The sequence below is a fragment of the Prinia subflava genome, chromosome 10 (assembly GCF_021018805.1).
Source record: "Prinia subflava isolate CZ2003 ecotype Zambia chromosome 10, Cam_Psub_1.2, whole genome shotgun sequence".
Classification (NCBI taxonomy): domain Eukaryota; kingdom Metazoa; phylum Chordata; class Aves; order Passeriformes; family Cisticolidae; genus Prinia; species Prinia subflava.
The window spans coordinates 4,794,989-4,817,525 of NC_086256.1; the positions used below are offsets into that span (position 1 = coordinate 4,794,989).

The 22,537-nt window shown below is 55.6% G+C and overlaps 1 protein-coding gene across 2 annotated transcripts in view; it reads left to right on the forward strand.

Moving 5' to 3' along the window:
• The first annotated feature begins 2,172 nt into the window (after window positions 1-2,172).
• SSBP3 (single stranded DNA binding protein 3) overlaps window positions 2,173-22,537 on the forward strand; it is a 53,978-nt gene continuing 33,613 nt past the window's right edge. For both annotated transcript variants that reach the window (XM_063407031.1, XM_063407032.1), the window contains exons 1-4: window positions 2,173-2,360; window positions 2,478-2,550; window positions 2,733-2,794; window positions 3,357-3,441. In XM_063407031.1, the coding sequence (XP_063263101.1) occupies window positions 2,305-2,360; window positions 2,478-2,550; window positions 2,733-2,794; window positions 3,357-3,441 (276 nt within the window). In that variant the 5' untranslated portion in view covers window positions 2,173-2,304. The remainder of the gene's footprint in view (window positions 2,361-2,477; window positions 2,551-2,732; window positions 2,795-3,356; window positions 3,442-22,537) is intronic.

Consider the following 22,537-nt stretch of genomic DNA (forward strand, 5'->3'; position numbering starts at 1 on the left):
GGCAGCTGGCAGCTCAGGCTCTGCCACCCTGGGATGGCAATAGCGAGAATTTCTTTTGGTGCCACTTTGGGAAGTTTTTCACCAACTGCTCTTGGCCATTTCCTCTAGAAAAAGCCAGGAACTGCTGCTGTCCAGGGGAGAGCAGGGAAAGCCGAGGTGGTTTCCTGTCTCCCTTCTCCAGCTGCTCCCTCCTCTGAGCATCTCGGAAACATCCCCCACTCCTGTCGGGAGACCTGGAACCAGACTGCTGAAGGCACCTGGAGAGGAGGGGATCCTGTCTCCCATCTCCCTTCTCCAGGCTTGCTTCATGTCCCAAACTACTCCAGCGGCTGGGGAGAGGAAGTGCCTGGGTTTTAACTACTCACCTATCCCAGAAAACCAAAGAGTTAGAAAAAACGAGCTCCCGATGAACAGGAGCAGGGCAGGGCGATATTCTGGGCACAGAGAGGCCCTTTTCCTGCCGAGGGCACAGCGCCCATCATTCCAGTGGCATTAGTGCTTTCCACCTCCACACAGGAGGTACAGGATATCGAGGTATTATTTTTAACCAGGGATATTTAGTGAACTTCTCACGTGCTGCTCGAGGGTCAGATTTATCCCATAGCCTCAGTCCCAGGGGACACTCCCAGTTATTTTTGAACCCATCAGAGCAGCAGAGGAGCAGAGGGATGCAAAGGCTGGGGAGACATAAAGTCTGGGGTTTGTCTGGCCTGTCCCTCCGGTCTGTGGAGCAGAGTCCCCCACACCTGCCGTCATTGCTGCCGTCACCCCGGCCCCCACCATAAACCCCAAATCTCAGGCGAATCCCCAGGTTTTCCTTTTCTGCTGAGATGATCTCGGACGCCTGCAAGTTGTGATCCTTTTCGACCTACCGCATCGCAAAACTTTTTTTTTTTTCTCCCCCCTCCCACCCCCCAGCTCCATTTAAAGCTCCGTTTAAGCGGTGAAGCGAGTTTGGCCCTGCTCGGGCAGGTCCCGGTGGCCGTGAACGTTCCCACGGGCGCCGCCGTCGCCGCGGGAGTCCCTCCCCGCCCGGCGGCTCCCCCGCCGCCGCCCCGGGCGCACGGCCCCGCTCACGGCCGGCATCCCCCGTGGTTCGGGGGTCACCTCCCGGTGTCAGCAGCGGGGAGCTCATCACACAGCCCCAGCCGAGCGCGCAGCCGCCGGCCCGGCGGGTTTTTGTTCAGCCAGGCACTTCGGAGGCAGAGGTGAGGCCAGGGCAGGGGGAACGAGCTCTTTGAAGCCCTGATTTTTGTGCTGCTCCGACATCTGTCCCCACGGGCAATGCCACCCGAGGCCGGCACTGATAGTTAGTTTGGTGGGCTCCTGTAAAAACAGATGTTGGTGGGGCAAGGGATGCAAAGCTCTGACTTTCAAATTAGAGGTGCCCAGGGACACAAGCGTGGCCTCGCCCAAGCCTCCGGAGAGCGGCAGAAGCGCTCCCCACAGCCCACCGTGCGCGACCCCCACCCAGCCCGTAGGGGGTGGCTTTCCCCGCGTTTTTTAGGGCAGCGAAGCGAACAAGACCCGTGACTGAAGGTGGCAGCCAGCACAGGCTGGCCCCGGGTTCCACTCCGGGCTCCGCGCAGCCGGGCGCGCTTGGCCCCGAGGTGACCACCGGCAGCGCGGGGCTGGGGTGCGCGGCGCCGGGCGGGACCCCGGAGGAGAAGGCGAAGTGCCGGGCCCCCGGCCACCTCCCTTCTTCCTTCTCTCTGTCCCTGCCTCCCGCCGGGTCCGTCCCGCCCGGCCCCGGCGGGTCCCGCCCGGCGCCGCGGAGCGGCAGCGCCCGCCCGGCCGCACCGCCGCTCCCCCCGCCCGGGCGGTTTCAAGTCCCCCCTTCCGAGGTCTCCGCGGCGCCGGCCAATCAGCGCGCGCTGCGCGCCGCGGCCCGCCGCCTTAAAGGGCCCGCGCGCCGCGCGGCGCCGGGGAAGCGGCGCCGCCCGCGGGCCGAGCCGGGCGCGCTCTAGGACCGCGCGCCGCCGCCGCCCGCCCTGCCTGCCCGCCGCGGGAGGCCGCCCGCCGCCTCCGGAGCGGGGCGTGGCGCGGGGAGGCCCCGCCCCCGCCGGGCGGTGATTGGCGGGAGCGGGCGCCCGTCGGCGGCGGGGGCGGCGCCCGGCGCGGCCACGTTCGGGTGCGCGGCCAGCGGCGCGTTGGGCGCAGCGAGCGGCGGCGGGCGCGGGGCGATGGGGGCGCGGCGGCGGCCGGCGCTCTGACAGCCCCCGGCGCTCCCTCGGCGGCGGGCGCAGCGGCTCCGGCGGCAGCGGCGGGTCTGGGCGGCCGCCCCCCTCCTCCTCGGCGCGGACCATGTTCGCCAAAGGGAAGGGCTCGGCGGTGCCCTCGGACGGGCAGGCGCGGGAGAAGTAAGAGCGGCGGCGGCGGCGGCGGGGGGAGCGGGGCGGCGGTGGCGGCGGGCGGCTTTGTGCGGGGCGGGAGCGGGGCGCCTCCTCCTCCTCCGACCCGCCGCTCGGCTGTTGCAGGCTGGCGCTGTACGTCTACGAGTACCTGCTGCACGTCGGCGCCCAGAAGTCTGCGCAGACCTTCCTGTCCGAGGTGAGCCCCGCCGCCCCCCGCGCCCTTTGTGCGCCGCCGCACGCCCGCCCTCCATCTTGCGCGGGGCGGCGGCGGCGCCGGGGGGTCGCCGCGCGTGGGGGCCCACGCCCACCCGCGACCACCCCCCACCCACACCGCCCCCCCTCCCAACCCACCCCCCTCCGCCTTCCTCTTGCCCGCAGATCCGGTGGGAGAAGAACATCACGCTGGGCGAGCCCCCCGGCTTCCTGCACTCCTGGTGGTGGTAAGTGCGGGGGTGTCCCGTCGCGGGTGGGAGCGGCCCCCGGGGCTGGGGGGGTGCGCGCCGGCGGCGCGGGGCCCCGCGGGGTGCAGCCCCGGTAGCGGCGTGAGTCAGCAGCGGCGGCGAGCCCCGAACCGCCCCGGCTCCCGCTCCCCGCGGGGCGTCGAGGCGCGGCGGAGCCACCCCCGGCCCCGCGGGAGCGGCGGGCAGGGCTCCCGCTGGAGAGCTGCCGGGTCAGCCGCAGGCACCGGGCTGTGCCGGTGCCACTGGGGCGCCCAGGGGAGCAGGGCTGGGCGGCTGCGCTGCTGGGAGAAGTCCCTGAAGTCTCACGGGGTTATCCCTTCAAGGTGTTGCCTCTTGAAGGCTACTTTTGCTTCCTTAAGCACCCGGCATCCCCGCTCCTCGGTGAGGTGCGGGCGGTGCGAAGCTGGGATGCACAGCTGGATCCAGCTGAGGTCCCATCCCAGCCTGGGCCCCTTGGGTGGGAAGCCGCTCACCTGCGCCGACCTGGGTGCCCCATCCCTGAGGAGTAACTGCTCTTGTCCCGTCTCTCCCTGCCGTGCAGCGTGTTTTGGGACCTGTACTGCGCTGCTCCCGAAAGGCGAGACACTTGTGAACATTCGAGTGAAGCCAAAGCCTTTCATGACTACGTGAGTAACAAGTTTCTAATCCTCGCGGTAATTACGGCGTTGGGGAGCTCCGGCGCACCAAGAGCCAACCTAACGTAACCGACTGGCAAAAAGCGTGGGGTTTTTTTAACCAGCAATGTTCTGATTTGACTGAACAGTATTTCGTAGTGTTGCAATTATGTAAATGAGCTCAGATGCTTATCTTGAGCACTTCAAGGCATTCGGGCTAGTGGTAGAATTAAGAAGTTTTGCATAGTAATGGACAACAAAGCGTTTATAGAGGGTCGATGGCGAGATACTTCATGCTGAGGGCACTGTGATTGTGAGATGTTTCATGCTGAGGACACCTCGAAGGGTGGGTGGGGATTGGGTTTTGGTGGGGAGGAGAAGGGGGAATTCCCCAAACCGCTGTTGAATGCCCCAGTTAATATCTCCCTGCCTTTGGCAAGGCTGGGGGCTTCCTTGCTTTCCTGAGTCCTCCCTTGATCCCAGCAAGGGAGAGGTGTTGTTGCCTTGTTGAAGCTGGTGTTGCACACCCCTGTTGGTTGGTCGTTGTGCGTCTTGGCTCTCCGTGGCTTGGGTTGCTCTCTGCAGAGGTGGCAGCACGACCCAGGGACGGATGATGCTTTCTGGGGTGGCGTGCTTGAGTCTGAGGTGCCTCCCAGAGAACCCCCCTTGGCAAGGGTGCGTGTTGTGTCTGCCCCGGCGGGCGATGGGTGCGCTGCCCACTCGGTGCCCGCATCCGCAGCGCTGGGAGGAATTTGCATCAAAGGATTAGTCACCTGGCTGCGGGCTTGGACCCCAGTCAAGTGCCTTTAAACCTTGTAGCAGGAGCTGGTTTTGTCTGCTCCGGGGAGACTATGGTATGGAAACCATTTTTCCTCCCTTCCTAAGTTTCTCGTTGCCCTGACATGCCTGGCTTGGGATGTGTGAGGGTTTGCTGGTGAGCAGTGCCGGGCGAGCGTCTCGGGGCCCTCCGTGGCGCTCTCACATGCTGGCACTGGACACAGCAGTCGCCCTGGGGCATGGGCAGTGCCACAGAGACTTGGCTGGCTGCTGAGCTGCCTCTTGTCCCTTCCCACCCCGCTGGGTCATGGGAGAAGTGTGTCTGGGTATTTGCTAGGTGGAGTTTGTCTGTCCATCCCTGTGGCCGCTGTCTGCATTGCTTGTTTTCACTGGGTCGGATTAAGATGGTGAACTTCTGAACCGAGGGTCAGAGCTGACAGCCAGCAGCACATCTACCAGTTGTTGGCTTCTGCTCGCTTCCTGGATGTTTTGGGGCAAATTGTGGGGGTTTGGGGAGCACAGATGGGACAGCAGGCTCATCAGCAGCAAAGGCGAGGGTAGATCTTTGGACAGCAGAGCCACAGGTGAAGATGACATTAGCAAGCAAGACATGGTAATGCTCCATCCACAGCAGCCTCCTCATCTTGTCTGAGGATTTAGTGTATTTAGAGAAATTAATCTTTTTTTAGCTTGGTAATAATTCTAACAATAGGCCTGAGTGCATTAGATGATTCGCATAAACTTCTTTAATACACGTTGCTTTAAGCTTACAGTAAATAGACACAATCCCGATTGTTTTTAATTCTCGGGGTAATGCAGTTTTGTAACAGTCCCAAGTGCTTTACCTTTTGGGTAACTCCTAAGAAGATTTCACTCCCCTGTGCCTTGGCTTGGTGGCACTGGGTTGGTTTCCCTAGGCACATTTTGGCCCCAGGACAGGGCTCGTGCTTCTCCCTGGCGTGGTTGGTGACGGATGCTGACGGTCCAGTCCCCCTGTGAGGAGTGGTGTTTTCCTGGCACAGCGTGTACTTTACAGGGCGAGGGACCTGCCTGGCCAAAACTTAAATATTGACCAAAGAACCGAATGATAACTGTGGGAGTGTGAATAGAGCCTTGTTTCTCTCCAGCTTCCGAGGCAGGCTGCTGGTACCGGGGAGCGCGGTGGGCAGTGTCCAACACCAAACCCAGCGACCCATGAGCAGTGTGTGGCAGCTAAAATGGGATATGAGCCCCAAATGGGGCTGGATCAGTGAGTCATGAATTGCTTCATGTGGTAGTTGTGGTTAAAAATATCCCAACCTAAGTCTTGCCCCAGGTTGCTGGAGCACTGTATTTACACTTGGCCAGCAACGGGCAAACTTTGTGTCTCCTGCTCGGTGTTTGCCCAAAAATGTGGTGTGTGTTAACCCAGATATTGTGCAACTGTAAGGACAGAAAGAGGGGATGCTTTGGGGGCCTGGCATGTCACCTTCCCAGAGCCAGCACCAGAGGGGCTCTTGCCTGGGAGACAAGTCTTTGGGAACAGGGAGTGGTTCTCCTCATTAGTGGGGTGTCATTTACACTTCATTTTCTAGCATAACTGTATGGACTGTATGTTCATAACTAACATGAAAACTATTAGGAGCAGCAGGACAAACTGCCAATTTCCCCCTCCAGTTTTGAGTATTTAAATCTTCAGCGAGAAATTAAGTAAGAAGAAATCCCATTGCTCATTTTTTTGATGGGACCCTTGAAAACTGTGGGGTCATGTGAGCACTTGGAAACACTGCTTTTTACCTTTCCCATAAGGTTTTTCTCCCAAGCTGGGACAAAAGCCTGCTGGGACTTTGTAGAAAGCTGCTTGTTGGGAAAAGAGTTGATGGGAGTGGGGGATTCACCTGGCACAGGCAGGAGGAATGCTGCTCTGCTCTACCCTTCCACCTCTGCGTGTCTGGTAACACAACTATTGAGTTGTATTGGTTGGAGGGCTGTCAGTCATCCTCTTCCAGCACTATCCAAAGAGTTTATCCAAGGTAATAACAAGCACTTGCCAACTCCTAAAACTCAACCATTAACGGGTTTGGGCTCCTCCAAGCCCCGTGGCGACCATGCCGGCGTTCCGGCACGCTCCTGGAGCCGGCCGGCTTGCAAGGGGATCGCTCTCATGACAGGGGATTTCAGCCGCCGCCTTATCTGGGAATTGGCTGATGGCTGGTCGCAGTTGAGCATTTCAACGCCGTGAAAGCCAATACAATTTGAGTTAGCAGTGATGACTGCCAGTTTAAATACCGCAGTGAATTTCTGTCAAAGAGCTAATACATAGAAAGGGGAATTGCAGAAAACTTGATCACCAGAACCACTTCAGTCGATTTTGGCCTCGAGCTACAGAAAATGAACTTAAATCTAGTTGACTGTTGCTACATACTTTTTTTTGTGGTATTGCTCAGCCTGCACAGCCAGCTCGTGTCAACAGGCAGGAGAGAAAACTTGGAGTAGCCTTTAGCTGATGAAGAGTTTGACTTCATCATTCTCTTCCTCTGTTCCCCCGGTTTCCTCCTGAGAAGGACCTGCACTTGGGAGCATTTGAAATGCTGTTTTCTTTGCAGCACAAGATCTGCGGAGCTGTGGCTTCAACTTGCCATTAACGCAAAGCATTGATTTATTTGTTTTTGTTTTTAACTTTGGAAAGCTGCTGCAGTTCTTTCTAACTTGGGTCTGCAAGGATGCTCTGCAGCAGCAGGGCTGGTTGCTGCTGGAAGTGTGGTGTTTGGTCTGGGAAAAGATGGTGTGTCTGGGGCTCCTCTCCTCCTGTCTTGGTTTGGGGCAACCAGGGTTCCTCCTTTTTTTTCCCATCTGAAGCAATTCCCCTTAGATTGAGATCTCAGGGGTTTCTGAAGCTCGGATGGATGGATGGATGGATGGATGGATGGATGGATGCAGAATTCAGGCTTGCTGGACTTGGTGTGCTTGGTGGGAACAAGGTGAACCCCAAGAGGCTGGAAGGACTTCAGCCTGCTGGCTGTACAGACTGGGGGTGTCCCAGGGATGGTTCTTTTGTGCTGGATCTGCCAATCACACCCCATCCAGGTGTGGGACAGGCACCCCATCCCAGCATCACTGCCTGGGTATTGTTGGGCTGCAGGGGAGCATTTCCTTGTCACATCTGCTCCCTAGGGTCGGTGTGGCCAGGATGTGGTGCACTGGCAGGTGACGTGGCCTTGTGGGACCCCTGGGAAGGGATGCTCTTCATGCATGAAGGGTTTGGTGTGACTGTCTCCTCTCCCATGCCAGGCTCTCTTCTTGTTCCAGGACCAGTGAAGGTTGTAAGACCTTGTTCAAGGCATCCATGGCTGTGAGGGTGGGATCAGCAGGCGTGAGAGTGTTGATCCAAGAGTACCTCTGTGGTGGTGGTGATGGTCCATGAGAGCTTCTCCTGTTGTGTGCAGCCAGTGTATTAAAATCATGTGTAGGAGAAGAGGTGTTTTGGGGCAGGTTTAGTGCAACGCAGGGTCGGGGATTGGAAACAGCTTTGTGTGGCCCCTGTGAGCCCCCACAGGCATTGCCTGAGCCCTGGGCACGTGGCTCAGCAGTGGCACACACAGCTCTGTCCTGTTTCCATGCTCCATCTGGGCTCCATCCAGCCCCGCTCTGCAGGGACAGGGTTCCCTGGTAGGTAACCAGAGAGAGGAGTTTCCTTCAGGAGTGGCAGGCTGCCAAGAGCAGCTGCAAAACTCCACATCACTTCAAAAAAAAAGCAGCAAAAATAAATAAATCCAGATATTCCCTCTCCTGGCAGCGCTGGGCTCAGCCTTCCCTCCCAGTTGAGGGTACTGGCGAGCCTGGGTGTGCTTTAAAGCCTGCTCTTGCTGGAGTACCATGCAAAGACGGATTAGTTTAATATTATATTTTAAACAACGCTGGCTGTCATGACAGAGCAACCTCTGCTGCCACACTTCCTGCTGCCCAGCAGCAGGACCAGGCCATTGCAGAGCAGCACCTTTCCACGGGTGATGCTCATGGAGAAGGCTCCATTGTGAAACCGGAGGTCAGAGCCCAGAGCTTATGTCTTAGTCTTTGACTGGGGAGCCTAAATATTTATCCTGTTCTGTCCCTAATGAAAACAAATTGTCAACAGTTGTTCAGTAACTGACTAAATTAAAATCTGTAATTAGTCAATTAGATTAAAGAGTTGGCACAACCTGATTGTATCATGCTGGTTAGGTTATTAAGAGAAAGGGTGTGATTTTTAATTACTGAATGCTAATTTTGACGGTTTCAAATAGAAACAGACGTTCCCCCCCTCCACCCCACCCCGAGTGCCTCTGCAAAAGTAAGGCAGGGGATGGGTTTTATATCAACAAATGGTGTGAACGTGCAAAGTTTCTCTGGCTCCAGTCCGGGAGGGGGTTCTCCAAAAAAGCCGGGAGCGGGAGGAGAGGACGATTTGTTCATTGCTGCCTGAGGATGGGAGGGCAGGTGGGGGTTTGTGCCACGGGTAGGTACCCCCGGCACTGCTGGGTGCTGGCCACTGCCCATGGAGGTCCTGCCCTGCTGCCCCATTGCCCATCCCGGCGTGTGCAGGTCAGCGAGCCCTCTCCTTGTGCAGCAGCGAGCCAGATTGGAGTGTTTTTCCTTTTCCCTGCGTTTTTTGTTGCTTTTTTTTTTTTTTATAGTATCTTTTTAATCCCCCTCCCCCCGGTGCTTGAGAGGGGCCAGCTTCCAGTGGCAGGCAAAGCCCGCAGCGGGGAGGAGGAGGAGGAGGAGGAGGAGGAAGGCCTTGCGTGGCGAGCGCGGCAGCCCAGCGCCATCCCATTGTTTGCCCCGGCGGCCACGTGGGCGAGCGCGGTGAGGCCGGCGAGGGGACCCGCTGCTGCTGCTGCTGGGGGGAGCGCCCGCCCCCGGCAGATGCTGGGCTCCGGGCGAGCACAAAGCTCACAGCCCTGCCCTCCCCAGCCCTCGGGGGTCCCTTCTCAGGAACAAAGAGGGCGAGGGGCCACCGTGCTGTGCCAAGCCGTGCCGGGGAAGCCGCGGCCGGCACGGGCGCTCCTGTCCGGCGGCGGGCGGTGGGGAGGTGTTAGGTCAGGACGCCGTCTGTTGGGTACGAGTGGGACTTTCCTGTTCTCCTGATCATTTCCTTCCTTACCTTGGAAACTTGGATTTTCTCCTACCTTTTGTTCCCTATTTTTCTCTTGTAAAGCTGTCCGTGGTTCTATTGGAAACAGCTGCCGGAGCTGGTCCTGGGGAGTGGGCGGGGGGCTCCGGCTGCTTCTCCCCTCTTGCTGCTCACGCCCCCGCGGCAGAGCTGGCACTGCCGAAATGGCACCGGCTGTGCCGAGCCCTGGCTGCCAGAGGTGCTCCCGGGGGAGCTGCTGCAGCCACATTTGTTCCTGGTGTTCCCTAGGAGCAGAGGGAGAGCAGTGCAGCACCCAGAGCAGTTTGTGTGCAGCCTGGCTGGGGCTGGGATCTGCCCTGCCCTGCCCACAGGACACAGGATGGGCTGTGTCCCCATGAGCATCACACGCCTGCCTTGCCAGCATCCCTCCTGTGGGTCAGGGAGGCTCACTGACTTCTGCTGAGGTTTCTACTCAGCCCACGAGCACGTTCCTCCTTATTTCCCATCATCTTCCCTCTCTGAGTCCTCACCCTGCACATCCCTGGGGAACACCCAGGTCTCAGTGGAGCAGAAACAGTGCTTTCCTCCAGGCTGGCAGGGAGCAAAAATGTCTCTGCAAGTAAACAAATACCTCAGCTCTTCCTCAGTTTGGGGTTTAGGGTGTTTTTTTCTTCTCTCAAAACTCCTGGTCGTGGACACAAGTGCCAGGACCTGAATTCAAAGCTACAGCTTGTGCAGTCAAGGCAGGATTTCCAAAATATGGGATAGCTTCTGGGTGCTGGTTCCTGTGTGTGATGGGACCCCGCTGCCCACCCACCCACTGCCACCTCCTGTTATCCCCAGAGCAGTGACACCGGTCTCCTGTGCCAGTCAGGGCAAGGAGGGCACTTTGGGTGGCTTGGGTAAGATTTGGGTTTGGATGGGGGCACAGCTCTGTGTGGTAAGACCAGCTTTTCTTTTGTGTTAGGTTTGTGCATTTAATGAACATATATTTTTTTTATAAGAGAAGAAATGCTCACTCTCATGCCTGAGCTTGATATGGCATGCATGGTGACTGTTAGTATCAAAATTAAGCAGAAAAATGTATACATATGCAATTATATCTGTGGAATATACACAATTAAGATGTACATATGGATAAAGATAGAGGGGCATGTGCTTGTGTATTTTGGAGTGGTGGGACAGAGCAGTGCTTTGTGCCCAGCCATTCAACACCCTCCCACTTGCCTTGCTCTGCCTCCTCCATGGCCTTTGCCACCATCACCAGTGGTTTTTAGCAAGGTGATTTCCACCTCTGTGTTCCCTGGCCTGGGTGGGAGGCTGTGCGGTCAGTCTGTCTGTCTGTCTGTCTGTCCGTGTGCAAGGCTGCGCCTGCTGCCTTAAGATAAAGTCCAAAGGAAGACCTCTGGCTGTGTCTTGAGCTAACATTTTCTTTTTAATTTTTTTTCCCTTAATGTTTCTGCATCAACCCTTGAACATTTGATCTGGTGCCTCTCCTCCTGGGGTGCGGCAGCTTTCTGTAGTGAAAATGAGCTCTCACCACCCCTCCTGCCTGCCTCAAACAGGGGCTGGAGTGAGGGGGGTTTCCTTCCCATTTTCCGTGGAATTGGGCTGGGTTTTTTTTACAATCTCTCTCAAGGCTGAGCTCGCACCTATAATTGGAATTTTTTGGCTACAAACTGAAGCGGGGGGATGCCCTGCAGCAGCTCTGACTTGCTGGTGAGCACGACCTGCCCAACACAGCTGGGGTGCTGGCATCCCATGGCATTCCCAGCAGGTACAACAGCCAGTCCCTCCTACCTGAGGTGGATTTCCTTGTGTGCCCCACTCCTCTCCCAGCTCCCACCCACACAGCTGTCACTGTACCTGGGTCACCTGGTGCCCACCATACCAAGTGGCCAGCTGGCATCTCCTTCCTTCCAGAACAGCCTTGCTGCTGGGGTGTCCCAAGCCTTGGCTTCACTTGTTTACCCATTTCTAGTAACTGTAAGCTGGGAAATGCCCCTCTGTCACCCTGTGGGTTGCTGGCATTGCCCAGCCGTGTCCCCAGCCAGGTGGCTGCTTCCTGCCTCGAGCAGTGTTTTTAGCTCAGCCTTGAGGCCGGCTGTTTATGGTTGTGTTTTTTGCCTTCTTGGTTGTTTTTTTTTTTTAAAGTGAAAAAAAGGCAGGGCACTCTGAGGAAGGGGGCAGGGCGCTTCCCTGAAGCACCCTGGTTTGGGGTGGGCAGATAAGGGTGCTGCGTCACGCTTGGCTCCTCTGCCCTGCCCAAGCCCAGCAGAGCATCCTCCTTGCCCTCCTGCTCTCCAGCCCTCCCTGGGCACTCATCCTGTTTTTTTGGGGGAAGCCCCATTGGGATAAGGCAGCCTCTAGTGCAGAAGCTGTTTGAACCCCCACATCTCCCTGCCCACGAGCAGTGCTCACAGCAAGCAGGAGGGAGAGGTGCTTTCCCCCCACCCTTGGCTCCTTTCTGCCACAGAGCTGTGCAGCTGATGGGGTGTAAATCACACCCAGCCTCCCTATGCCCATCTGCCAGCAGAATGTTAGAGGGGGGTCACGGCTGGTGGCAGCTTGGGGTGACCCCATCACAGCTTCAGCCCTGCTTCTGTGGCTCTGGTGGTGCCTGCTCCTCCCTGAGGAACAGAACCTGGGTCTGTCTGTTGGTGCTGGAAATACTTTGGGTGTTGGGATGTTTCTGTGGAAGGTGTGAACCAGGAGTGGGTCTGGTTTTGTGAGACCCTGTTGGGGTCTTGTTTGGGGCAGGGACAGCCACGCTTTGAAATGCTTGGTCTCATTAAAGGGACTTTAGGCAGAGATGGGCTTTGTGGGATGTGATTGGGGGTGGAGGTGGGAGCTCACAAGGAAGCAAATGTTGCTTCACATTGCATATGGGTCCCTTTAGCCCAGCTCAAGCGTAGTTTTCCATGGAAACCCCCAAACAGATGCTTTTGTTTTATGCTGGGTATTACAGCACCAATAACACCCAGGTGCTTCACACCTTTGCCAGTCTCCTCTGGAGAGAAGGTCCAGGCTGAGGCTTCCAGGGCTCATTTCATCATTAAAAGCAGATTTACTTGCTTGTCCCGGAGCCCTTCAGGGTGTTGTGGCACGTCCTGACAGCTTGTCCGTCCTTACCTGCAGTCATCAAGGAGTTTTCAACATGACTTATATAAAGCCTTTGTACTTGGATTGCTCCACCATGCTGCACAATGGCTTCTTTGTCATCCTGCCAGCTAATTAATTTTAACTTTTACCGTTGCTCCAGCGCGGTGCATCGTCCGCCTGGTCCATTTGAAGCTTCCCCCCCCCAGCCTTAAGTGTTTTCCAAGCAGTTGGACTTGTTGCTGCTGAGCACTGGAGAAACGAGCTGGCCCCGCTGGTGCTCATCTTCTGGAGAAGGAGCTGCCCTCACAGTGCTGCAGGAGCCGAGGCTGGTGGAGGAAAAGCCATTAGGAGGCTCAGGTTTTCTCCAGTGGCTTGTTTCTCCTGGCTGGCAGCTGAAGATCCCCACAGAGAACACCCTCTGATGAAAATAACAGGCTCTGGCTCCCTGGCTGGTGATTGGCACCACCAGGATCTCGCAGCCAGAGGTGAAACCTTGGCTGCATCTTCAGGACAAAACCCTTCATGCCTGGGGATGTGTAAGCATAAAGGGATGTGACGATGGTGATTTCTGGAGGGTTGTGCTCTGGAAACTGAGTGCTTTTCACTTGTGTCCTGTGAGCATGGAGCTTACCCCTGCTACCTCCAGAATGTTCACAGAGGAGCTGAGCATCTCCTTAGAGCTGCCTGCAGGAGAGGACCAGGAGAGGAGTGACCCCAACTGGGTGTCCCAGCCCTTGAGGTGGGATGAGGCAGGGTATTGTCTTTTCTGGGCAGGAGGGATGGAGATGGCCACATGCATAAACATCAGCTGAACGTGCAGCTGTGGGGTTTGTGTGAGCTGTGCTGTGGCAGGGGGAGTTCCCCTCTGCTCGGGATGGGGACGGTGGCAGGTCAGGGAATATGGAATTGCTGCCTTTGTGTTTAATCTGGTTATAAGGATGGCTATTAGAGATAATGAATTTTGCCTGTCCCCACTGTTGTAATACAAGAACCCAACTGTCTTTCAACACCGCGAAGGTCACTCCTCTTTATTTCTGGTTGTAAATATTGCTGGTTACAGATGTTTGGGGTTGATGGACATGGCTAATTAAGTTCCTCCTGTCAGCTGGTTGGCAGGGTGCAGGGGTGCTGGCATGGAGGTGAGGTCAGAGGACAGGATCACAGCCGGGCAGCAACACCAGCAGCTGCTTAGCCTGGTGTAAACCCATGTCACTGCAGCCCCTCAGAGCAAAGCTGGGTTTGCCCTGAGCCTTGTCCCTCTCTTTATTACAAATTTGGAGCAAGCTGGTGGGAAGACTGTGCCTTTTGGGAGCAAGTTTCCATTTTGCTGCTCTCCTTTGAGGGGAATTCAGCAGGAATTGTCACACCTTCTGTCCCCAACCTGACCTGAGGGTGGGAAGAGGGGTGCAAAAACCCTTCCAATTTTTGCCATCGAGTATCTTCTCCACCAGCACCAGCAGAGGCTTTTTCTGTCTCAAAGAGACTTCAACATGGAAATGAGGGTGTGCTGGCCAGCAGAGCCAATACCCCACATCAAATTAGCACCAGGAGGGGCTGGGGGTCCCTTTCTGGGGGGGGTGAGGCCGGTGGCTTCCCGGTGCTGTCCCTGGCAGGCAGGAGCCGTCCGCGTGCGCTGCTGTGCGCCTGGAACGCAGCACGTGCTGCTGTGCTCCCCAGCTCCCCCCGCGCGCCTGATTTATGCCGCTCCACATTTTCTCCTCCTTTCCATGCCTCTTTCTCCTCTCCCTCCTTTTTTTTTTTTTTTTTCTCCTCCTCCCTTGTGCTGCCTGTGCGTTGCCTTGCTTCTTTTTTTTTCTCTTTCTTCCCCCCTTATTGCTCACAGGCCTCCCTGTTAACCCAGCGAGCTGCAAGATTTAGGGCTCCCTGCCTGGTGTGCATTCTGAGTGGGGCTTTATTTTCCCAGAGGAGGGAACCGTGATCCCTGTCGCCCCACTGGGACGCGATCCTTGCACGTAGAAGGGGCTGTTTTTATTATCCTATTTTATGGCTGCAGAGCACAAGTGGTGTATCCCTGTTCTGGATGCTCCTGGCCATGGCTTGCAGCAGAACTGGTGGGGTGGCCACGGGTGCCAATCACCTCCATCCCGCCGTCGCTGCGCCGGCCATCTGTCCCCTCCTGTGCGGCGCCGGGCTGCCGGCTGCTCGCCGAGGCATCAGGGCTTGCCCAGCGTCTGCGAGGCCACCAGAGGAGAAAAAAAAAAATACAAAGGAAAAAAAAGTTCCATTTTTGCTTTGTTTGCCCTCATTTCATCTGCATAACCTGACTTTTTGTTGCCTTTTGGGGGTGGGAGGGGGCTTTTCTTTTCTTTTTTTTTTTTTTTTTTTCTCCACACTCCCCTGCTGCTGTGCCAGGCGCATCAAAAGTTTGCTGGGTCTTGCGTGCGTGTGCGGATGCCGAATAATTTTATTAGCTGCCTGGAAGGGAGCCAGCACGGCGTGCACCGCGCGGGAGGTGGCTGCTGGGGCGCCTTCCCTTTGCTTCCCCTTCCCAGCTGCCCCCACTTTGCCTCTGCTGGTCTCCTGTGGGTTACATCATCAGCGTTACCCCTTCATTTTATTTTTATATGTATTTCTTAGGGAGATTTTTTTTTTCTTTTTTTTTTTTTTTTGCTCCTTAAAGGGTTAAAACCGATGGGGAAGTTCAGCTAGCACTTGCAAGATATGGTTGCCTTAGCAACAGGCCTCCTAATCTGGTAGGTGACCTGAGAGACTGTGGAAGATGCAGGGGTTGGTTTGGCATTTCATTATTTCATGAGGCTGCGGCTCTCCAGCTGGTTCCCTTCCCAGCACCGCCACCGCCGCTGCTCCCCCCGCTGCCGCCCCCGGCATTCCTTGGCAAAGCCCCGGAGGGTCCAGCAGCACAGCCCCCTCCCTGGGTGCTGCTGGGTCCTGGGAGCTCGTGCTCAGAGAGGGGGAGAGGGCTTCCTGCTGCCCAGGTGATAATTATTCAACTTGAGGATTGTAAAGATGGTTTCCAAGCTTGCCTTTCCTCCTTTGAAAGGATTTGCCGTGGTGGCCTCAGAGGAAATAATCCATGTGGCCTCAGAGCTAAAGGTGGTGTGCGCATTGGCACTTCCAGACCCTGTGTTTTGGGGTCTGTGGGACTTTAGTAACAAACAGATGGGGCATGAACAGGGAAGCACAGTGGTTGGAAAAGGTGATGGAGTTGAGATGCAGCATCCAACTGCTTTGGTGGGCTTTGGGAGGAGCGTGGCAGCATTATTCCAGCTGCTTTAGGCTCCTCTGGGCTCACTGGGCACAACCACCACATACCCACGGATGGATAGACCAAGACTTGAGCATTTCAGTGCCACAGCCATGGCTGCCTTCTAGTTTTTCTCTTGGAAACATCCTCAAGTTGACGTTTCCCAGCGCTGTCCCTTCTCCCTTGCTGTAGCGACCACATCATGCAAAGCACTGGTGATCACCCACTCATCCTTGCCAGTGGTGGAGCCATCTAAATTGAGAAACTGCATCACAAAACTTCCCGGCCTGATTTGGCCTCGCTAAATCTCTGTGCACTGTTGGATGGGGGGCTCAAACTTCTGCCTGTGCAGTCCCGCATGGGATTCAAATGGATGTTGGTCACACCCGACAGTGCCTGTCAGCACAGAACTGTTGAATCCTCATCCAAACCACCATTGAGCTCTTTGCCAGGATGGCCAAGCCACTCTGTGTGCCCAAACCCTGGATGTTTACCCCCTTTCTGAATGCTGAGTGGTTGTGGAGTGTGGCTCTGCCCTTGGCACCCAGCTGGGATGGCTGGGCAAGGAGACCCTGAGGGAAGGAAGATGTCCAAAGGTCTGGAGCCAAGCTCCCTCTGGGTACGCATGGAATAAAAGGTCCAGAATAGTGCCAGGGGCATCCCATTCCCGCAGATCCCAGCGTGCAGACCTCTTTTGTTTTTTCCCCCTCCCACTACTCCACAGCATCGGTGGCAGCTGCCTGCGGACGCCGGGGAGAGCCGCCTTTGTTTACCCGCCTCTCCGGCAGAGCGAGGGCGGGGATGCTCTTGGATCGAGGTGCTGATCTGTCATCTCCAGGTTTTATGCATCCCCAGACAAGAAATCAGCGGTGCAAGGCACAGACTTTTTGTTACTTATCGCCGAGCTCTGTGCAGAGCGCGGCTGCTGAAAGCAATCTGGTGTCTGCGATGCCCAGATTTATGGTTTCCCAGCCTCATTCGAGGTGTTGGCTTCCACTGGGAAGTAGAAAACCTGGTTTGAGCCATCGGAGTGGGATGAGAGGACCATGGCATGCAGTGACACTGGATCCCAGGTCTGATCCCCAAGCTGGCAAATGGTCCCAGAGCCTGTCATCACCCTGGGTGGGACAGCATCTCCCTTGCTCCATCTTATCTGGTGGAGACAGGAGGACCAATGTCCCAGGGAGCTGAAACAGCTCAGCTTTCCCTCTGGGTCTTCTCCACTCAGGGCTGGGATGGCAGAGGCAAAGGCTGTAGGGAGGCAAAGGGAGGAAATCCAGGCGAGCCAGCAGAATCCCTAGAAAGCCCTTTTTTTGATCACTTCATCCCTTTTTTTTTCCCCCCTATCTGTGCTTTGTGAGGCTTTCCAGGATTTGTCCCTCTCGGCGGGGATTTGGGGCGGTCAGCAGGGTCCCCAGGCACAGACAGACGGACAGGCTGCCAATCAGCCAGCACGCCCCGTCCTTCCGTGGAGCGCTCTGCGCTGCTGCCAGGGGCTCCTGGGGCTTGAGCACAGGATTATACATGGGGGTTTTGGTTTTTTTTCTTTTTTTAAAAGAAAATCAAAATTCCCAGGGAAAATATATTTAAAAAAATAAAAAAAAGCCGTCTCCCCCTCCCGCCTCCGCCCTGCTGAGAAGCAGCTCTGCGATGGCGGCTGGAAAGCGAAGCCGTAAGTGTTGCGCGTGCCATCTGCTCCGCTTGGATCGCGGCAGCGCCTGGAGCCTCGCGGGAAACGGGGGGGCAGCGCCTCGCAGGGGTAAAGAGAGGGTCCCCCTGCCCCGAATTCCTCCCATTTGGGGGCCTCTGGGTCGGATTGAAGCCCACGCTGGCGTGGTTGAGCCCCAGCTCAAGCTGTGCCGTGGATGCAGGTCTCCAGGGGGGTTACACCTCTCCCTCTGTGGGTCATCCGAGGGTGAGGATGGTCCTGGGGTGGGATGAGTGGTGTGGAAGGGAATGGGCAGGGTTTGGTGGGGTTGGGCATCTGCAGCTTTGCTGGCTGCATGAGTTGGAAGCACCTGGCACAGGGAGTTCTATAGTGTAGAGTGCATCTCACAGGGTGTTTGCTGTCTTGAGAGCAGCTCAGCAGGACACATCTGGTCCTCCCAAGGGGGATACCAAGGGAAAACTCCTTCTCCAGTAAGGAAAAAGTATATGCTGTCTCTAAAAAGAAAGAAATGTGTCTATTTGTGAGTTTGCTATGGGAGCATCTCTGGGTTCCCACACGAGTTTCTCTGCTGGCTCTTCAGCTGGAGCCACCAGAGCAGTTGGGTTTCTCTCTACTTTACCACTTTTTACAAAACCTCTGGTTTTTTGAGACTTCCCGGTGGGTCAAGCCAACAGGCAGAGATGGGATGTAGAGAGAACCCAGGCTTTCTCCCTCAAAAGGCACCCATGGGTGCTTGGGGCTCATGCTGGGCTGTGGATGGTTGGCTTGTCTAGGGGGTAGCCAAGAGATGAATATTCCCAGGATTTGTGATACCCAACCTGATCAGTTTTGACTGCAAGGATGGCAACTGTGTAGCCTTGAACTACCCTTAGCTTGGCTCCACCACCAACAGTTTTGGTCTGTGGATGTTTGTTGCACATGCCATATATATGGGGTGTGTGTATATATATATATATATATATGATTTGCTGGTTGGGATTAAACCACATTAAGTGCCATATATCTTGCTCACACCTCTGCCCCAGTGGGATGAGGAGGAGAATGGGGGGCAGGAAATGTAAAACCCACAGATTGCAATGAGTAGTTTATTAATTGAAATAAAATATAATAATAGGAATGAAAAGGACATGATAGAAAGAGAGAACTAAAACATCAAAGAGATAACTGATGCACTGTATAATTCCTCACCACCCACTGACTAATGTCCAGCGTGTCTCCGAGCAGCAATCGTACTTCTTGGCTAAACTCCCCCAGTTTACATACTGGATGTGACATCCTGTGGTGTGGAATATCCCTTTGGTCAGTTAGTGTCAGCTCTCCTGGCCATTCTCCCTCCTGGTTTCTTGTGCACCTACTCACTGGCAGAACATGGGAAGCTGAAAAGTCCTTGACTTGGAGTAAGCACTACTTAGCAACAGCAAAAACACCGGTGTGTTATCAACGTTGTTCTCATGCTGAATCCGTAACACAGCACTGTACCAGCTACTAGGAAAAAAATTAACTCTATCCCAGCCAAAACCAGGAGGATGTAATATTTTCCTTTATATTAGAGAAGGTTTGCTTGCAGAGCTTGGCAACTTGGGGAGGATGGTTGGTGCTTTTCCCCTCCTCTTTTCCCATGCAAATGCAGTTGTTCCTCTTCTCCTGGTGATAGAAAAGGCAGCAGTGGCGTGAGTGGGTTGAGCTTGTAGAGGAGGAATAACACTCTCCAAACAAAACCAGAGGGCTTGTGAGGAGAGAAGCTGAGGGAGGGCAGAAATGTCTGAGGAGGGGGCTGCAGAAGGCTTTTGGTCTTGCTGGGCTTTGGGACAGGGTGGAAGGATTCCAACTCAGTGTTTTCCAACACTTGTTCCCAGCTGGTGACCATGGTCAGACCTTCACAGGGGTTTCTGGGGTTCAGCACTGGCTGTAGTAAAACCTTGTTAGAGCCCAGCCCTTTACTGGGGAGCCTCTTGGGAGCTCCAGTTCAACCCCGTGGTGGAGATTGGAGTGTAAGACACATCCTCCTCCCCAGACCCTGGCATCCAGGAAGCGCTGCCATGCCCGTGGTGTGTCGGCTCTCCAGAGATCTCTTTAGCCATCCCACCTCACCAGCTGCCTCTTGCAGGGGCTGGGCTGACCCTGCCTGTGTGCCAGGTGTCCCCAAAGTCACTCCTCAGCTGGACAGGGGAGAGAAAATACCATGAGAGGCCCATGGGTCGGGTAAGGACGGGGAAACATCACTCACCAGCTACTGTCACAAAACTGACTCAACTTGAGTAAAAATTAATTTAATTTATTGCCAATCAAATCAGAAAATGATAATGAGCAATACAAAATAAATCTTAAAACACCTTGACCGTACTCCTCCCTTCTTTCTGAGCCCAACTTTACTCATGGTTTTCTCTCCCTCTTTCCCGCCAGCAGCTCCAGGGGACAGGGAATGGGGGCTGTGGTCAGTTCATCACAATTGCCTCTGCTGCTCCATCCTGCTCAGGGGAAAGATTCCTCCCACTCTTCCCCTGCTCCAGCATGAGGTTTTTCCCGTGGGAGACAGTCTTCCATAAAGTTCTCCAACATGGGACCTTCCCTGAGGCTGTAGTTATTCCCAGCCTGCTCCAGCGTGGGTCCCTTCCATGGGGTCACAGCCTCCTTGGGCATCCCGCTGCTCCAGCGTGGGTCCCTTCCATGGGGTCACAGCCTCCTTGGGCATCCCCCTGCTCCAGCGTGGGTCCCTTCCATGGGGTCACAGCCTCCTTGGGCATCCCCCTGCTCCAGCGTGGGTCCCTTCCATGGGGTCACAGCCTCCTTGGGCATCCCCCTGCTCCAGCGTGGGTCCCTTCCATGGGGTCACAGCCTCCTTGGGCATCCCCCTGCTCCAGTGGGGTTCACCACGTGCTGCAGGTGGATCTCAGCTCCACTGTGGAGCTCATGGGCTGCAGGGGCACAGCTGCCTCACCATGGTCTGCACTGCAGGCTGCAGGGGAATCTCTGCTCCAGTGCCTGGAGCACCTCCTCCCCCTTCTTCCCCACTGACCTTGGGGTCTGCAGGGCTGCTGCTTTCATGTTCTCATCCTCTCTTCTCTGGCTGCAGTTGCTCCTGCACAATAAGTTTTCTCCCTTCTTAAATACATTATTCTAGAGCCCAGTACATTGCAAGTAGCTCAGAGTGCAGCACTTCGGTGGCTACTCCTGAGCCCAGCATTCAGAAATTCATTAATTGGGCTGGAACAATTATTTTTGGCTTTTGCAGAGGGAAAGGCTATAAATAATCACCCTGTGAGCTTGTGCAGTGACTTTGCAGCCTCTCTGTGGGGGGGGGGTTGTGTTGGGGTTTTTTTTTTGCTTTGCCACTGTCCGACTGGCTTTTTCTTGGCGGCCGAGAGTGGGAGACTTATCTACAGAAAATGCCATTTGAGTTGATTAAAGAAACTCCTGCCATTGGCCAGAACTGCCAAACTTTCTGCAGAAACAGTTGCAGCTTTCTGAGAAACCGCCCCAGGGACTTGCTGGGTGCAGCAGCCTGGCCCCGGGGCTGCAGTGCTGGGCATGGGGAGGAGGATGAGGAGGATGAGGAGAAGGCTTCCCCCAGCTCAGGGAAGGGAAACAAAGCACAAGACAAAGGATGCTGGGGGTGTCTTAGGAGTCATACCAAGGAGGGCTTGCCAGGCAGAGGGGCAGTGGTGGTGGGCATGCTTCTGTGCTTGCACTGCCCTCACATTGAGAGGTTTAGGTCCTTGGGGAGCTGGGTTTCAACCAGAGACTGATCCAGAGTTGAAAGCCTCTGCATCCCAGCTCCTACCCCTCAAGCTCACCCATCCAATACCTTTGGGAGCTGAAACCACAACAGCCTTAGCAGAAGCAAACAGCACCTAGTACACCTTCTTTTGTAAGCCCTCTGTCGCATCTAAAATAAATTTGCATGTAAATTGACAGGCTGATTTTAATGTCTCCTGGCTGTAGAGCACTGAAGGCCCAGGCTTCCCTTGGAGGTGGGCATGTGGCATCCTCCCCACACTTGCTGGGTGCTGGCATGGTGGCACAGGGCCATGCCAGGGCAGAGGTGACTGCTTGTGGGGAAGCAGACATTTAGTGTTTCCTTTTAAAAAAAAAAAAGACTAACAGATTTTTGAAAGGGTTGAGACCTACTGACAGGCTGGTGGCTGAGAATGGCCAACACAGGAGAGCAAGCTGGGTTTTCCCATAGGGATGCTGCTCTGTGCCAGGCTGCTGGACTCCCAGGGCCCACGCAATGCCCTGGGTTTGCAGGAGCACATCCCACATCTCTTTCCCTTGCCTGTCAGCAATTAAAACATATTCCCATCGTTGGTACAGGTTGCCAGAGACAACAGCCATGAGTCACTGATGTCTTGGAGACTGTCACTTTGGCCAGAGCACCCTTTGGTGCCTGAGTTTTGGGGAGCAGTGCTGGAGCTGGAGCCAGTGTGAGGATCTGTTAGGAGCGTTTCGGGAAAGGCTGCCTAGAGCAGAGCATCTCCCGAGCAGTCTCGCCGTGGCAGCTTTCCTTCGTCATCCATTATTTATTTGATCCTCTGCAAAACAAATTCGCTCCTCGGCACTGATTCTGATGACGGTGCTCATTTTACAAAAGAGGTAAAAGGAGCTGGTTTTGTTCCCAGTCTGAAAGACTTGAACAAAAAGGTGTTTCCTGCTGCCTTCTCTCCTGTATCAGTGAGATAAATCTGCAGAGTTTTAGAGAGGCGATGAAAATTTTGGAATTTCAAGTAGCGAAACGTCGAGCAGTGCTTTCCCTGTTGATCCCCATCTTTCCTGGACCTCCGAGGGTGTTTGCTGAGGCAGGGCTGGGGGAACCAAGATGCTCAACTCACCTGGTAGCCCACAGCTGAAGGTTTCTTGAGGGCATGGCAGTGTGTCCAGGGACAAGGGGCTTCACGGGTGCATCTCCTCCCTGTGTGTGCTGTTGGAGGGCAGCTCTGCCCTATGGGTGCACAGAAGAATGTTTGCTTGGGGCTTGGAGCCAGTGGTGTGGTTCAGAGGGTGTTTGGGGCTGTCCTCAGTCACACCAGTGGCCAAGCCAGCTCCACATTGCTTGCACCAAACAAGGTGGAGCAGTGGGCTGAGCGCCGGGCCGGGAAGTTTGGAGGGAGGAGACGGCGCGTCGGAGCCGCGTTCGTCAGGATGGAAATAACTGTCAGCCCCATTCAATCTGTCGCCTTGTTCCCGGGGGACAATTGCAAAACAGGATTACTGGTACTTAAAAATTCATAGAAAACGTTTCTTA